At 41.9% G+C, this 18,334-nt stretch overlaps 3 protein-coding genes and 1 pseudogene across 7 annotated transcripts in view; 3 read left to right on the top strand and 1 right to left on the bottom strand.

Moving 5' to 3' along the window:
• LOC115953103 (putative disease resistance protein RGA4) overlaps positions 1–18,334 on the bottom strand; it is an 80,102-nt gene that overhangs the window by 43,169 nt on the left and 18,599 nt on the right. The gene's annotated exons all lie outside the window — the stretch shown is intronic.
• On the top strand, positions 4,663–5,432 carry LOC115951415. Its single transcript, XM_031068630.1, has 2 exons — positions 4,663–4,788; positions 4,836–5,432. The coding sequence occupies exons 1-2, from the start codon at positions 4,663–4,665 to the stop codon at positions 5,430–5,432; spliced, it is 723 nt and encodes a 240-aa protein (XP_030924490.1).
• LOC115951413 lies at positions 5,682–6,260 on the top strand. The gene has a single exon (XM_031068629.1). The coding sequence runs from the start codon at positions 5,682–5,684 to the stop codon at positions 6,258–6,260; it is 579 nt and encodes a 192-aa protein (XP_030924489.1).
• On the top strand, positions 12,995–16,653 carry LOC115951412 (annotated as a pseudogene).

The following is an 18,334-nucleotide window of genomic DNA, read 5'->3' as shown; positions in this document are numbered from 1 at the left end:
CATGTCAGGATGGCCCCTTTTACGGAAGGGGGGAAAGAGGCAGAAGAAGAAGAAGCAGAAATACCAGGATGTCCCTAGTGATGGAAGAGAAGAAGAAGCAGAGGCAAAAGAAGGCACCAGAGAAGGAGGAGAGGAGGAAGAGAGGATGCCCAATCCCCGCATCAGCTCTGACTCCTAACACGCAGGTGCCATGTTAGCAGTGCTCAAGAGAGAGCGGATGGTACCGACGATGAGAAACCTCATTGCTGTCGCACCAAAAATCTGGTGCGACCAACACCTACTTCGGATTTTGGCTGAAGCAGGAGGAGGCTTCCCCCCCGCCTTGCAAAAGGGGAGAGCTGTCTTGAGTCTCCGTCTCCCTTGCCCTGACCGCGCCACCTTGAGTCTCGGAGAGACCCAGTGCTTCTGGAGAGGGTGTGGTTCCTTCACCCCCACGTTTGCCTCAAACATATCTCTTTTTAAGGCTTAAATTGCACTGGTAATGAAAGCTTTGAGTGCAATTGGAGGTTTAGGAATTTGAAAAGGTTGAAGGGTCTGTACGTAAAGGAAGTGGCCTCCTACCTTGCTTCTTATACGAAGGGCATGTATGGTGGCATTTAATCTGTACAGATTTCCAAGAAGAGCTACAAACGAGATAATTCCCACTCAACTCCCAACGCCATCCACAACCGTTGGATGAGCATTTCCTTGTGAAAGGAACTTATTAAAAACACGCCTCGTACACTGAAACGTCAGAGGCACGACGTGAGTAAAACTAAGGGAATGTCTTATGACCGAGAGTGTTTCTCAGGCAAACGAAAAGACACCGATATTAATGAAGGACAAAGCTGGGCGAGCCATGATATAGGCCCAACATCACCAAAACCCTCCTCCCCGACCAAAAGGTCGGGAAGCAGGATTTTGAGGGGCTATTGTGGGGCCAGAGAATTTGTGACCCAGGCTCACTTTACATTAGGACCCAAGGCCCGAGCCGAGGAAGGATATAGTTGAGGACATACAATGAAAGTCCAAATAGCCTTGAGACATAGCCGAGGATGACTCTGTCCTCGGCATCCCCAGGGTACTCCTAAAAGAAAAGGCAAGAACGGTATAGGAACAGTTTTGGGAAAAGCCAAACACATCCGCGTTGATAGAGAAAGGACCCCTGGACAATATGGCGACAAAGGGGATTGATGGGACAAGTATCAACCCTGAAAAGTTGAACCTACACGTGGACGTTGGAGGAGGGGTAAAGGCTAATATAAAAGGAGAAGTAAGCAATCTAGAAAAGGGGCTGGGAAAAAGGCCAAGAATCAGTGCCTCCCAGACCACGCCTAGGAGAAAGACTTCTCGAGCGAACATAATTCATCTCTGTATGAGTACCATGACTAACCACCGTCCGGTGACCAAGGCCTAGCCTTTTAAGCCCACGCTCTACAAATTATATTGTTTGGGCCCTTAACGTGCGAACCCAACATCATTTTGGGGTCGTTACAAATCGAGTCCTTACATATATATATATATATATAGTTTAAGTTTTATTCTATATCTAAACCCACCATTATAATCTTGTTATAATTAAAATAATAAAATAGTGATAACTACCATAAGTACTAGTTCTTGTCAGGCAAGGAGGACATGAGCCTGGATTTAAGTCTCTAAGAAGGAGCTTCACACACATATATACATTTATATTAGGTTATAGGGCCCCTTTAAACCCTTTTTTTTTTTTTTTTTGAAACCTAATAAACTTTTCAATTCTAACAAACTTGTAACTTTATATATAGAGAGAGAAGTATAAGGTGTAGATATGTAGCGCTATGTTTGTTTCAATGGAAACCTTATGTGAAGATAATTTTTTACATTTTTCTATGTTTGGTAGTATCAAAAGGGGGAAAAAATCATAGAAAAAATATCTCTTAACTTCCTTTATTTAGCCTGGCATGTACTTCCCTTATTTAGTTTCGCGTGAGATATATTTGTTTTCCTTATTTAGTTTCGTGTGAGATAAAGTTGTTTTCCAAACAAAAAAAAAAAAAAAAATCCTGGAAATCAACTCTATCTCACGTGAAACTAAACAAGGAAAACAAATATATCTCACACGAAACTAAAAATGGGAAGTTAAGAGATAGTTTTTTAACTCCTTTTAAGGTTGGCACCAAATATAGAAAAATGAGATAATTTTCTAAAAAACGCTTTTGGAAAAAGTTAAACGTCGCAACAAACAAAGCGTTAATTATAAATCAGAAAAGATTTGGCTCCAAACATGTTTGGAGCCTTGGACTTCAACAACAAATATGAATATAACATATATTTTGTCATACGCATTGCACACGACTCACTTGGTTAATTGGGTTAAGTGAGTCATGTATATATTATACATGATAAAGACTAATGTTGTCTTTCTATTGGTTGTTGGAGACCAAAGCTTCAAAATGTTTGGAGCCAAACTTTGTCCTTATAAATCTATTCTCAGTTTTCCTTTTGCACTATGGCTATTACCTCCAATTTTGGCCATAAGTAAGAAAACTTTTATGGCTGCCTTATTCCTTGTTATTGAGCTGTTGATAACAAGACAAGGTAAGTCAAGTTGGATTTTTTTTTTTTCTAAGTTTATCTGTATAGAACTGGATGTTATTAGCCACAAGTTTTACCGTCCAACATGTATCTCTTAATGTTTCCAATTAAGGTATTTAGGATTCAAATTTTCATCCCCATTGTAAACTATAAGGGCATGTTTGGTACACTATAATGATTATTACATGGGAATAAAAATAAGTATTTTAAGGAATACATTAAGTTAAAATGTAATAAGTATTATTATTCATTAGTTTGGTGACCATTTAGGAATAGAATCCTAAATATGCATTCACAATTTAGTAGAATATAAAAAGAAGGTGTAATTAAATCAATTTTAAGTCAAATTTCCTAAAATACACTTATTTTAGGGTGTTCAAAATAGAGCTAATAATTAACAACAAGGAAAATTTATTTTCTTTCCTTTTGAAGATGTGGCAACTAATGGCTATTTAGAAAATTATTTTAAAAAGTTATTACATAAGGTGAAGGAATAGATATTTAGTACTTTTGATAAAGAATAGTTATTCCACATTTTGAAGAATAGCTATTCATAAGGAATAACTATTCATTGTAATAAAAACATAACCAAACAACCGAATAGTTATGTCATAGGAATATCTATTACATTACAGTGTCTATTACAGTCTATCAAACGTGCCCTAAGTTGTAACTTTCAAATTTGTTATAAAAGAATTGTATATTATTAACATTGAAAAATTGTAAATATTATCCAATTATCATTTTTATCTTTCAAATTAAATTGTAGATGATTTTTAGTTGACATTATAATATTTTTTTCGTATAAACTTTTGAAGCATCACAATTTTTCACATTACATTTCTGATATAAATGTTTTAATTGAGTTTAATTCCAATTCTATATTTAAACCTCCCATTATTTTTTTTTCAAAATTAATATAAAAAAATTATGAATAACTACCATCATAACTTATTAATGACTACCATAATTATCAAATTTCATATTTAGACCCAAAAAAAAAGACTATTATTAATATTGAAAAATTGTAAATATTATCCAATTATTGATTTTTACTTTCAAATTGTTATAATATAAAACTATAGACGTTTGATTTTTAGGTTGACATTATAATATTTTGTCATATAAGCGTTTAAGACTTCACAATTTTACACGTCTTTGTTCTAATATTTATATTTTAATTATTCTTCAATTCTATCTTATGTTTTGTTTTATCATTGTATGGCACCTAATGCCCAAGTTCATATTGGGCATTGGACCATGAATCAATGATATAGGCCAAAGGTCCAACCTTCACATTAATAAGAGCCCCGGCCCAAACCCATGAATAACTACCAATGTGAATTGAGCGTTGTCCGGACACTTAAAGGGCGAACTACGTACAAGGGCTCACAAGATGCTTGGGAAACCATTTCCGGGCGCTATGCACATGATCGATCACATTGCCATTTAAGTGCCCGACAGAACCTTAGGAAACTCCACTGTCGGACACATTAACTGAAGCGGGAACCATGCGGGAACCGGATCCGTAAGGTCCTCTCGGGGGTCAAGTTGGCGAGAGCGCAAACAGAAAGAACGAGAAGATAGGAGGCATGACCAACTAGAAGTGATGTCCGGCACGGGAGAGGGGTCGTACCAAATCCAACGGACGGTTTCTGGTGCTATGGGACGTAGGCAGAGGGAGGAACGGGATGAAGAGCTCAAACGGCTCCGCAAACTAGTCAGGGGTTTGGAGTGGAGGTGAGAGGTAGGCGCCGGGGAGGAGACAGAAATGACCGGCAACAGGAGGACCGGGTTGGGGGAAATAGATACGAGGAGGGATCCAATCAGTTTGGACCTCGACTGCGGCGAGACTGTTCACATTCTCAGGAATCCCATCGGTACCGAGATCGTTTGCACTCAAGAGGGTCTCGACGAAATAGGAACTAGTCTCTCTCCCGGGAATTGGGGCAACGCCGAGACCGTTCACATTCTCAGGAAAATCAAGTGAGGGACCCACTCTCCCCGGAAGAGAGGCGACCCCAGAATGCTGCCATGGACGCCACGAGTCGCACTCTACAAAAAGCAGCTCAGTCCCCGTTTTCGAACGAAATCGAGAGAGCCGAAATGCCGGACAGGTTTGCCCGTCCACCGTTCAACTACTATGACGGGAAGATTGATCCCGTAGAACACGTCAGCCATTATATTCAGATGATGTCTTTGTATACTCATAACGATGCGCTCATGTGCAAGGTATTTCCTTTGAGTTTGGGACCGACTGCATTAAGGTGGTTTAATAGGTTACGAAAAGGTCCATACGTAATTTATCCGAGCTGATTCAAGAGTTCGAAGTCAGGTTTGTGATGTGCAGCCGAGTACCTCAACCAGTATACGCGCTTCTCTCAATGAAAATGAGGGCGGGAGAGACCCTCCGTAGTTACGCCAGCTGGTATTGGGAGCTGTACAACGAGATTGGCGGGGATAACGAAAGGGTGGCAGCAAGCACATTTAGGATGGGGTTGCCCGAGGATTCCGGGCTACGAGAGTCGTTAACCAAGAAGCCGCCCGAAGGCATGCGGCATCTTATGAGATGCATCGAGGAATACAAACGATTAGAAGATGACCGGCTGCAGAGCAAAGGCAAAGCGTCGATGATAACTTGTCCCCGGCAGGCAAGTTTCCCGTTCAGGCTTCGTGGGGGTCTGGCAATTCAAGAACCGGCCGCACAAATGGGAGAAGTGAACGTGACGTTTAAGGAACTGGTACACAGGATTCTTGACCGAATCAAACACGAGCCGTATTTTCGATGGCCGAACAAGATGGGAGGGGACCCATCCAAAAGGAATCAGAGTCTGTACTGCACTTATCATCGAGACAAGGGTCACACCACCGAATAGTGCCAGGTATTAAAGGACCACCTCGGGCAGCTAGTCAAGGCCAGGCATTTAAAGGATTTCGTGCTAGACTCGGGGGACAGAGTCGTAGGGCAAGATACCCAGCAAAGGGGAAACCCTCTCCCACCCCCTGTGGGGGTAATTGAAGTAATCCATGTTGCGCCGGAGAAGCTCATTGTAGAAAGGAGGAAAGGAGTGTTGACAGTGGTACCAATAGAAGGTAACCCGGGTCTATAGTCGCCGGGTAAGAAGATGAAGTTTGCATGGGAGCCCGTATCATTTGACGATGATGATTTAGAGGGGACGATTCAGCCACATGATGACGCATTAGTGGTCACGGCTCGGATAAACGGCTTCTTAGTAAAAAGGGTGATGATAGACCAAGGAAGTGGGGTCGACGTGATGTACCCCGATCTATTCAAGGGACTCGGTCTAAAGAAGGAGGACCTTGTAAAGCACACTTCACCCTTGGTTGGGTTTGATGGCAAAGTAGTGATTCCTGAGGGGCAAATCTCTCTCCCTGTGATTATGGGAGGGAAAGAGGTATCTGTAACATTCACAATAGTAAGTTCATTTTCCCCGTATACTACCATCCTGGGGAAACCATGGATCCATTCAATGAGGGCCGTCCCATCAACGCTGCATGTAAAGATTAAATTCCCAACCGAGCGGGGTGTCATTGTAATAAAAGGAAACCAGCAAGCGGCCAGACAGTGCCTTACTATCGTAGTAAACTGGAAGCGGGGGAATCAGGTCAGTCAGGGAGAAATCACCGGACAACTGGTTGGAGACGAAGAGACTGGGCGGCCCGAGCAGGGGCGTGTTGAATAGGAAGATGTGTCTTGGAAAAACCCATTATAGCAATTAAAGGATCCCCGAGAAGGGATGGGGGCTGGCTGTGCTGAGGAGTTAATAAAGGTAAAAATACTACCGGGCACTAATAAATACTTTCAGGTCGGAGCAAGCATGAGTTGCGAGGAAAGATTCCAAGTATTATTGTTCCTGGTTCAAAACTTAGATGTTTTCGCTTGGGATCCTTATGAAGTTCCCGGGGTCGATCCTGGGTTTATTGTCCACAAATTTAATGTAGACCCCTCATATCCCCCGAAGAAGCAGAAGCCGAGAAGGTCGGCCAAAGATCACGTTGAGGCAGTAAGACAAGAGGTAGAAAAGCTGAAGGAGGCAGGAGCAATAAAGGAGACCTTTTTCTCGGAATGGCTGGCGAATACCGTGGTTATTCGGAAGAAGAACGACAAATGGAGGGTTTGTGTGAATTTCACGGATCTGAACCGGGCATGCCCAAAGGACCCATTCCCCATGCCAAAGATTAATCAATTAGTGGACGCCACTTACGGGCATCTGAGGATGAGCTTCCTATATGCCTTCCAAGGGTACCATCAGATTGCCCTGACCGGTGAAGACCAGGAGAAAACGGCGTTCATATCCCCCGATGCTAATTATCATTACACCGTGATGCCTTTTGGGCTAAAGAATGCCGGGGCGACATACCAACGGATGGTGACGAGGATGTTTCGGGATAAAATTGGGCATACGATCGAAGTGTATATCGACGATATGGTGGTAAAAAGCAAGCAAGAAGTCTGGCATGTAGAGGATCTCCGGGGAGTGTTCAAGGTGTTGCGAAAGCACAGATTGCGTCTTAACGCAGAAAAATGCGCCTTTGGAGTGGGGGCTGGCAAATTTTTGGGGTACTTGATCACCAACAGGGGGATAGAGGTCAATCCCGACCAAATAGAAGCCGTGAAGCGTCTCCGGTTGCCGAGCAACCCGAAAGAAGTACAGGTATTGACCGGGATGCTGGCCGCTCTCAACCGGCTCATCTCAAAATTTTCAGATTGCTGCCGTCCTTTTTATTAGCTTTTGAAAAAGCGGAAGGGGTTTTAGTAGGATGATGAATGTGAAAAGGCTTTCCAGAACCTTAAGGAGTATTTAGTGCGAGCATCGATGTTGAGTGCACCAGAGCCCGGAGAGGAATTGTTCATGTACCTCTCGGTATCCGAACATGCTGTAAGTGCCGTGCTTTTAAGGGACCAGGGAGTACAACAGCCTGTGTATTATGTCAGCAAGACTCTAGTCAACGCCGAGACCAGGTATTTGCCCTTGGAGAAATTGGTGTTGGCCCTAGTGCATGCTACCAGGAAATTGCCTCAGTCCTTCCAGGCTCATACCGTAAATGTGTTGACCGAGCGTCCCCTACAATCATTGTTGAAAAGATCTGATCTCACGGGGCAAATAGCTAAATGGGGGACACGGCTTGGGGCATTCGACGTGAGGTATAAGCCGAGAAGTGCAGTAAAGGGGCAGGTATTAGCAGATTTTGTAGCAGAATTCTCTTTTAAAGGGGAGATGGTCTGTCAGGTGGAGCATCGCCCGTGGAAGGTACATGTGGATGGGGCTTCCAACGCCAAAGGGGCCGGAGCCGGGGTAGTCATAATCACCCCGGAGGGAATTCTCTTGGAGCATTCGTTCAGGTTAGGGTCTAATGCCTCCAACAATGAGGCAGACTATGAAGCTTTGCTTTCCGAATTGAGGGCAGTTTCACGGTTAGAGGCCCGGGATGTAGAGATTTATTCGGATTCAAGACTCATAGTCAACCAAGTGCAAGGGAGTTTTGAGGCTCGAGATCCTCGGATGAAAGCATACTTAGACTTGGTGAAGCAGGTCATGGACGGCTTTTGTACGGTGAAGGTGATTCAAGTGGCCCGAGCACAGAACAGACATGTTGACTCTCTCGCCACTCTGGCATCTTTAATTGCCAAGGATATTCCCCGGCTTATCAGAGTGGAACTCGTCCCCTAGCCCAGCATTAAGGTGGTAGGAAATGAGGGGGCTACGAGAGTCGAAGTCACAGTAGTCGTAACACTTGGACCGAGCTGGATGGACCCCATCATAGATTTCTTGGCTGATGACTGGATTCCGGACGATGAGAAGGAGGCCAACAAGGTCCGCAGGGTGGCTGCCTAGTATTGGTTGTCTGGAGACCGGAAACTCTATCGTAGGTCATTCGAAGGGCCATATCTATCATGCTTACACTCGAAGAAAGTAGGCCAACTTCTGGCCGAGTTGCATGAAGGGGTATGCGGCAGCCATGTAGGGGGACGGTCACTGGCACACCGGGCAATGACTCAGGGATTCTGGTGGCCCCAAATGCAAAAGGACGCCGCGGAATACGTTTGGAAGTGTGAGCAGTGTCATAAGCACGCCCCTCAGATACACCGGCCTGTCGGGTATTTGAACCTGATTAGCAGTCCTTAGCCCTTCGCACAATGGGGGCTGGACATACTCGGGTCATTTCCCCAAGCAACGGGCAATCGAAGATTCGTGTTGGTGGCCGTTGATTACTTCACCAAATGGGCGGAGGCAGAGGCTTTGGCCAATATCCGGGACATAGATGTGAAGAAATTCGTATGGAAGAATATAATCACCAGGTTCGGGGTCCCGGACTCCCTCATATCGGATAACGGGCTGCAGTTTGACAGCCGAGGTTTTCGCGAATTTTGCAGCAATCTCGGCATCAGGAACAGGTACTCTACTCCGGCGTATCCCCAGGGCAATGGCCAGGCTGAGGCCGTGAACAAGGTAATCGTGAACGGCTTGAAGCGAAGGCTGGAAGGAGCGAAGGGCAACTAGGCTGAAGAACTACCCAATGTTTTATGGGCATACTAGACAACTCCTTGAAGATCCACGGGTGAAACCCATTCTCCCTCACTTACGGGGCCGAAGTCGTGATACCAGCCGAGGTCAACCTATGTAGCGCACGAGTTTCAAAATTCAATACGGAATAGAACGAGGGTCAGTTGATGGAGCGCCTAGATTTACTTGAAGAATATCGAGAAGCAGCAACCATAAGGCTAGTAGAGTATCAACAAAAGCTTGCCCAATGCTACAACCAAGGTGTAAGGGTGAGAGAATTCAGCGCCGGAGACCTGGTACTAAGAAAGGCAGTAGGAAGCATGCAAGATTCAAATACCAGGAAGCTAGCCCAAACTTGGGAAGGACCGTACAGAGTCACAGCTATTGCAGGCGTGGGGGCGTATTATCTTGAAGACATGAACGAAGTACCATTGCCCCGACCTTGGAATGCTTATAATCTTAAGAAGTTTTATCATTAACCGTCCATGCATGAAAAAATGTATATTGTACTGACTCATATAATAAAGATGCAACTAGTTCGTTCTTGCTGAGCAAATTCTTTTTGTTCACTATGTCCGGTTGATGGACAAGGGGGAAGCTAAGGAAATTCAAGCCGCTCAAAAACTTGTCTAAGGACAAAAGCCTGCTTCTCGGTTCGATTCCTATCACCGAACAGGTGAAAACCTTACTAAAACATGTCTAAGGACAGAAGCCTGCTTCTCGGTTCGATTCCTAACACTAAGTAGGTGGAAACCTTACTAAAACATGTCTAAGGACAGAAGCCTGCTTCTCGGTGATTCCTATCACCGAACAGGTGGAAACCTTACTAAAACATGTCTAAGGACAGAAGCCTGCTTCTCGGTTCGATTTTTATCACCGAGCAAGTGGAAACCTTACTAAAACATGTCTAAGGACAGAAGCCTGCTTCTCGATTCAATTCCTATTACTCGAAATTCCGGAGAGCATAATCTGACTTCTCGGTTCAACCCCTATCAACCAACTAGGGAAAGCCGCGCATACATTTGTGGAAACTTTGAAACATACACAAGAAGGAGAAAATATACATGCATTATCACAATTGATCGGCAAATAACACAAATTTGAAATCAAGCATGATAAATCAATTTTTTCATCACCAAAACCCGGTGATATTGAGATTCAAATTCAGAAATCGAGCAAACTGTTTGAAACCAGGAAATAATTGTCTAATCGCCATAACCTAGCGACATGGGCAAACCAACTCGAAATTAAATAAAAACTGTAAGAATAAAAGCGAATAGAAGAAAATTAAAGCAGGTTTGGCAATTAGGAAGAAAGATCCATGGGCTGCATCTCGGAGGTCATCTCGGCGAAGTGGTGCTTGGGTACGGGAGGCTAGGAATGGACATCTTCACCTTGAGGGCCTTCAGTGGGAGGGTTGCTGGTTACTTCTGCCCCGATCATCTCCACGTGGGCATCAATCTGCTCCACCAGCTCCCTCAAGCTGTCCGTCTCCTTCTCTTCGTTTGGACCGGTTTGGTTCTGAGCGACAGGGACAGAGACTGGAACGGGGATCTGACCAGGGTCCCTAAGAGGGGAGTCCTCAGGCACCCCTGGGGCCTGTAGAGCAGCCATCCAGCCCTCCCGGAAAGATAGCTGCCGAGCTTGCATTACCATCGGCTCCACACTCTTCTCGGCGTTGGCAAACCCCTCATCATACCACTTACTCTCACAAGCTTCAAGGGCCGCCCGCAGATCAGTAACCTCTTTGGACAGAGTGGAGTTCAAGCTTGCTGTTTCGGCCAGCTTCACTTCCGTTTCATTCTGCCGCATCACCAGCTCCGCCGATTTCTTCTCTGCCGAAGCTCGGGATTTCTCCGCAACAGCAACCCTCTTCTCGGCAGATTCGGCAATTTTTGTTTTCTCCTTAGCCGCTTTCATAGCCTCTTCCTTACCGATTTTCTCTCGATCAACCTCCTCGATAAGATCCTTCACCCTCTCATTTAGTATATGGGCTAGCTAGATGGCCTGTTAAAGACAATATTATTCACGCACGGCAAATTGAAGTTACAACGAATACAAAAATATAAGGATGTGTACAGAAGGAAAATGATAATAATAAGAGTGCAAAGGAAGAGGACTTACCGCGATGGTGTGCCATTGGAGTCTTCTCCCCATAGACTCATCAGTCCCATAAGCAAATGCGCTCACATCCTTGGGCAGGAGGAGACCGTGGACCAAGCTTTGGGCAACATGGCCCCCTTCCCCCTTCTGTCTAACCCGTGCTGTCTAACTCGTGCGTTGGTTGCCATGGCTGCGCCGGTCTGGAGGATGAGGCCATATTTGTTCCAACCTGGGCTGGCGGCTCCCGGGTGGTGATACCCTGAGAAGGTTGAAGGGGAGTTTGGATTTGACCCTCTCCCGGGCCGGTTGAGGATTGATTGGTAAGCCTTTGCCTCTTGCGTTGCCGCCCGAGAGCAGGGGGAGGCGAAGGATGAGCGGGAGGAGCCGGGACACGCCTTTGAGGTGGAGGCTGCTGCTGAACGGCCTGGCTTACCCCAGGGATGAAACGGCTGACAGTCAAAGTTCTTCTAGTCACCATGTCTTCAGGAGCAAAATGTATCCTGGAAGAGTCACTAGACTCCGCGGCTTCTTGCGCGGCTACTTGAATTGGATTCGCAGGTTTGGCTGGTACGACTTCACGCTGAACGGCCTCGTGAGCACGTTCCCGGAGATGTCTGGATGTTGCTTCAGCTGATTCATCCCTTATAGGCGCGAGTTCGTCCAAATAGGTATACCGCGGGCCGAGGTCTCGGGCATCGCCTACAGTAATGCTGGAGGGGAGGAAGTTCGCGTGCCGAACATCTATATAAGAAAGAAGTGGGCTGTCTACAATGAGGGCTTGGTTGAAAGGTTGCCAAGTGGAGTACATCGGGTCCACGCCGAGAATGAGGTGAGAAGCATGGAGTTGCCCGTCTCGGTGCATGAAGATCTCGGACCTTAGCACAAAATTCAGATCCTGGACGTGAACTGTTCTGATATCCTGAGTGAACACTGAACCGTCTGCAGCAAAAAGAAAACAAATCAAGGTTAGAGTTAATAAAGTATTTACAAATTTAGGAAACATGAGGAATTGAAGGTTAGGACGAACCATCTTCGCGCCGTGACAAAGGGGGAGGGATGTCACCGGCAAACCAATTGCCGCGCACCTGTATATATTCCTCGACGGAATTCCTATTAGAGTCCGGCAAACAAGAAATCAGTCGTACCCTGTTATCTCTAGTCTTTAAGTAGTAGTTTGATTTCTTCTTTCCACAAAGGCTGTACATGTGGTTTACGTCGTGGTGGTCTAATTGCAAGCCGAACGTTTGGTTCAGCCTACCCACGCAACTCACTACCCGGTAAAAGTTGGGGGGAAGTTGGTCGGCACTCAATCCGTAGTATCTAAAGGTGTTAAGTAGAAGCGGGTCTATGGGAAACCTGACCCCGCCTTCTAGGACGGACATCAGTGGGAAAAAGGTTGTGCCTGCCCCTCTGTGAAGGGCGATTTCACTTTCGTGACAATAAGCCAACTCCACATCATCAGGGATGCTAAAGGCTTGCCTAAAGGCGGCTAAGGGAGCTCCGGCGTTCAAGAGGTAAGCAAAACCCATCCTATGACTAGAAATTAAAAAGGGCTCTGGGGAAGGAAATAAAAACAAAGGAAAGGGGAAGAAGACTTACTTCTGGCTTTAAGGGAGAGGAGGATTCTGGGTTAGTGGACTGGAGCGCAGGAGAATGCTCAATAGAGAGAAGTTTCGGAGTAACAGAGAGTGAAAAGTGAGAAAATGGATTAAGATGAGTTATTTATAGGAGCTAAGGAAAGCATCAGTTGGTGTGCAATAAGTGACATTAATTAGCAATGATGAAGTAAAAAGGAAGTGACCTTAGAGATGTCCAGAGCAATCCACACGCGCACCTCAGTTTGTGAACCGCCAGGTAATAATGACAGCACAGCCGCAGGGTCTGAAGCGACGCGTCTTTTGAGGAGTGCATTTATGAACCGCTGTAACCACCCAAGCACATCCGTTGGACTTCTCGGGCAAAACACTGCCTCTCTGACTCCTTGATTCGTCCCCGGGGGCCGAGGACGAATCAAGGGGGGGCTATTGTACGACACCTAACGCCCAAGTTCATATTGGGCCTTGGACCATGAATCAATGATATAGGCCAAAGGTCCAACCTTCACATCAACAAGAGCCCCGACCCAAACCCATGAATAACTACCAATGTGAATTGAGCGTTGTCCGGACACTTAAAGGGCGGACTACGTACGCCCCGCTCACAGGATGCTTGGGAAACCATTTCCGGGCGCTATTCACATGATCGGTCACATTGCCCGGTCACATCGCTGTTTAAGTGCCCGGCAAAACCTTAGGAAACTCCGCTGCCGGACACATTAACTGAAGTGGGAACCATTTCCAAAGCCACTCATATCTAAAAATCCACTTAAGTTCATCGACATTGGACCTTTCTTTGCACTAAGGGAGAACATAATGATGATCATCCCATTAACAAAGGCTATAAATAGGAGAAATGAATGGATAGTTGAGGGATGCAAGTATGAGGAAAGAAAAGAGTGAGTGAGATAGAGAGAAGATAACATTAAGAAAGAGAGAAAAGTGACCTCATTGGGTCCCTTAGCCTAGGACAACCCAAGGTAGGATACCTAGACCCACCAGATAAATTTATTGTGAGCCCAAATAGTAGTTTGGCCCAGCAAGCCCGTCTTTGGAGTCTACAATCACAATTCTACTTTATTCTATATTTAAACTTTCCATTATAATCCTATCAAAATTTAAGTAAAAAACTAATTGTTAATAATTTCCATAATTATCAAATTTCATTCAACTATATATATATATATATATATATATATTATGTATAGAGAGGTATAGGGTGTAGATAGTAACCCAAAGAGATCTTAATTGTTTCCTCAAAAAAAAAAAAAAAAAAAAAAAAAAAAAAAGACATCTTAAATGAAAATCTGTTACCAATTCTCCTTTTCTACCCTGGCTTTAAAGTAAGAAACCTGTTATGGCTGCCTTATTGCTACTGCTGTTGATAACAAGCCAAGGAAAATCAGGTATGACTGATTGGTTGTTTGTATGGTATTATTTATTTGTATTGCGCATGCATTCACAATACAGTTACGCATGCCTTATATTAGTACTACTTTTTGATGCCTTAGAATACAAGTTTGCATTGTATTCTTTGTGATGTAACATATATATGATAGAAGGGAAATTTTGTGTTTTTTAATTAATGGTCATTAAAATTATACAAATCCGTAGGCCAAAGAAACCAGCTGAACTCTTTTAGATTTCCTAAATGACTCTAAATATATTAGTAATTTGTTGTCTAATTATTAGGTACTCTTAAAGTACAGTAACATAGTGCTCTTTGCTCCCACATTCCTTACTAACTATGGTTTTTACCAAGTTTTTGTAAACTTCTAATTATTGCGTACATAATTACAAATTTATAATCCTTTATTAGTGGTTTTAGGGTAACTCCACTATGGAACTCTTACAATTTTATCTATCTTTTCTAAAATAAAAGGATTAGATTTTATAACTTAAGTACTATTTAACCAAAGGTTTTGTATCTATTTAAATTATTGATCATATGGAAAAAAACAAATAGATAAGATTTTATAAAGTACATGTGTTATCCTAAGAACTCCAAAGGATTAGATAAGATTTTGTAAAGTACATATGTTATCCTAAGAACTCCAAAGGATTTTAATTCGCTAAATACCTATACATTTTCTTCTAAAAAAAAAAAACCTTTGGACCTATTTGGTAGTGGTGCTCAAGAATTGTTGTTCAAAATGATGTGAAAACTGTAGTATAAAAGGTTTTGTAAAAACACATTTAAAGTATCTATAATGCAAAAAATGTGTTTGATCCCATGTTTCAGATAACATATTTTAAAATATAAACAAATATATAAATATATATATATATATAATATGTATATTTGGTATGAGTGTGTTTTTTTTTTTTTTTAAGTGGGTAATTATTAGTAGGTCCCATAATTTTTAAGGAAAAAAAAAAGAGAGAGAGAGAGCCATGTAGGTTAGAGAAAAGAAAAAGTATGTGTGTAGTCTTATCAGTAGGTCTCATGATTTTCAAAATATTTACAACAATGTTATTGAGCAATATTACTCAAAAACTAAAAACTACTTTGAATGTATTTTTAAAAGTTACCATGGCTTTTGAGTGGAGTTGTAGTTTGCCTTTATGTTAGAACATCTTTCCCTCTCCTTGTGTGTGTATTTGTTTCTCAAAAAAAAAAAAATACAGTGTTTTAAACATCCTAAATTGAATAGAGTGACTCAAACACTCCTGTCAAACACTTTTCTTTTTTTGGCTACAATTTCCAGTGCTTAAACACTAAAAACTTTTGTATGAGCTTGCATATCAACCAAGCTCTATACATTTCCGTAAACAAATTTACCATTGGTGTTAAATATAACTAGTTTTTTTTTATCTTGATTCTATTTGTTGCAGCTCCATTGGATACCTATACATTTCCGTCAAACAAATTTATCTTTGGTGTTAATTAACTTGTTTATTATCTTGGTGCCATTTGTTGTAGTTGTACGATCTATAGGTGTAAATTATGGAACAATTGCCGATGATTTACCACCTGCAACTGAAGTAATAGCCCTATACAAAACAAGTGGCATAGGGAAAATGAGGATTTTCGATCCAAATCAAGCAACCCTCCAAGTCCTAAAAGGATCCGGCATATCGGTCATTGTTGGAGTTGTCAACAATGACCTTCAAGGCCTTGCCACTAGTCCTGCAGCTGCAAATGATTGGGTGCAAACAAACATAAAACCCTACTTGCCTGATGTCAATATTAGTTACATTGCTGCTGGGAATGAAATAACCCAGTGATCCATTAGCCCAATATGTTGGACCAGCCATGCAAAACTTATACAATGCAGTTACATCTTCTAATTTTCCAACCCAAATCAAAGTTTCAACAGTAATAGACATGTCATTGATGGGCAATACTTACCCTCCATCTTCAGGCTCTTTTAGTGACAATGCAAGTGCATACATAAATGCAATCGCTAGCTTCCTAGCGAGCACTAAGGCACCACTTCTTGCCAATGTGTACCCATATTTTGCTTACTTAAGTGACCCAACAGACATTAAGCTTGATTATGCCTTATTAAATTCATCAGGGGTTGTGGTACAAGATGGTAACTTAGGGTACCAAAATCCCTTTGATGCAATGATTGGATTCTCTCTATTCTGCTCTTGAGAAGATTGGTGCGGCCAATTTGACTGTCATTGTAACAGAGACTGGTTGGCCATCCGACGGTGGTGTAGCAGCTACAGTTGACAATGCAGGCACTTACTACAAGAATTTGATTAGTCATGTGAACAATGGCACTCCGAAGAGGCCTGGACCATTAGAAACATACTTGTTTGCTCTGTTCGATGAAGACCAAAAGGGTCCAGCGGAAACTGAGAAACATTTTGGTCTCTTCTCACCTACCAAGCAACCCAAGTACCAACTCAGTTTTTCTTAAGATAACTGGAGTAGGAATTGTAATCTTTATTACTAGAATAAAATATGTTTTTTTTTTAAGAATCATGAAATAAAAGATGTTGCAAAGGAATAACTAAAACCATAAATTTAATTGTAACATTGGAATAGAACTCAAGATCTATATTTATGAAATATCTTATTTAGTTCATTTTATTTCCTAAAAATGAATATTTTTTAAATTTGAGAGAGATTATCTTTTTATTTTATAATTTTTGTGTACATATTGAAAGTATAAATTTAGGAAATATATCAGTTTTAAAAGTTATTACATGTACATACTAAGGAATAATTATTACAATCTTTTCAAAAAGAAAGAGTTGTTCCCCGATTTAAGGAATAACTATTACTTATAATAAATTTGCAACCAAATAATCAAATGGTTATTTCACAAGACTAGTCATCCTATTACAAAACCTGTTGCAGCATATCATACATGCCCTTAGTTTAGATGAGAGAGAGAGAGAGTGTGTGTGTGTGTGCGCGCGCGCACGTGTGTGTGAGCGCCCACGCATGCAAAATATGTATATATGATACTAGATAGGGTGGAAAAGCTAGCTACGTTGTTGGTAATCTATATTGTGTTGGTGTATTTTATAAATGTAAATAAATTTATTATTCTGCACTTACAAAATTTACTATGATGTAATATACTCTATTTGAGTATATTACTCGCTACATAGTTGAGATGGTATGTTGATAAACTTGCTACATAGTTGAAGATGTGTTAGAAGTATGTAGTTAAAAGATTAAATTTACCATATCCCAATAGCTTAAACTTTTGGGACAATTGGTAATTTAACTAGGTATCAAAGTATGGGATCCTGAGTTCGATCTTTGTCTCCTTACCTCTGCCTCCTATTTAAATTCCCACATGTTGGATCTCACCTATTAAAAGGTAGTTTCAGCCCACACGTGAGGGGGAATGTTAGAAGTATGTGGTTAAATTATTAAATTTATCATATTCCAATAGTTTCAACTTTTGGGACAATCGGTAATTTAACTAGATGTACATGTCAATATTCTCCTGCAGTGGCAAGAAACGCCCTTAAGAGAGTGAAATATATGTTCCTTAGCGAAGTCATATAACAATGATATACTATCTTTCTTAATCTTTAACTATTATAAACATTGACACTAAATTTGTTATTTTTCATTTTAAAATGATTAAAACAATAATATTTAATTCTTTTAATTTGTTTCAAGTTTGTTATATCACTATGAGTTGTTGAACCATATATTATTACTTTTGAAGCGCATAACCAACATATTAGTTGGAATACTACAAACTTTAATTGGTTTTAAAAATTGCTTGTTTGCTTAAAATTATTGTGTTCACGTTCTTCACCTTCTACACCCTTCCCCTTGATGAGTCGATGACGTACAACAAACTTATGATTTCATTCTATTAGAGAGTCCCAATTGTGTTGGAATTTAGATAATCTTCCATTTCAAGGTTACAGGCTAAAATCTCATGTGTTGGACCTTACCTATTAAGAGGAGTTTGGACTCAAATGTAAGAGTGAGTGATAGAATTGTGGTTGAATGATTAAATTTATCATATCTCAATAATTTAAACTTTTGGGACAATTAGTAATTTAACATAGTAACAGAGCAGGAGATTTTGAGTTAGCATATATGAAAAACAAGCAACTTGGCTACAA

This window comes from Quercus lobata, chromosome 7, assembly GCF_001633185.2.
Source record: "Quercus lobata isolate SW786 chromosome 7, ValleyOak3.0 Primary Assembly, whole genome shotgun sequence".
Lineage (NCBI taxonomy): Eukaryota > Viridiplantae > Streptophyta > Magnoliopsida > Fagales > Fagaceae > Quercus > Quercus lobata.
Note: the sequence above shows the minus strand (reverse complement) of the source record. Positions and strands in the feature narration are given on the sequence as shown.

Excerpts from the sequence above, each read along its gene's own strand:
- LOC115951415 (XM_031068630.1), top strand. The coding sequence starts at position 4,663 with ATGCCGGACAGGTTTGCCCGTCCACCGTTCAACTACTATGACGGGAAG. Across the intron at positions 4,789-4,835 it reads ACGATGCGCTCATGTGCAAG|GTTACGAAAAGGTCCATACG; the intron begins GTATTTCCTTTG and ends GTGGTTTAATAG.
- LOC115951413 (XM_031068629.1), top strand. The coding sequence starts at position 5,682 with ATGAAGTTTGCATGGGAGCCCGTATCATTTGACGATGATGATTTAGAG.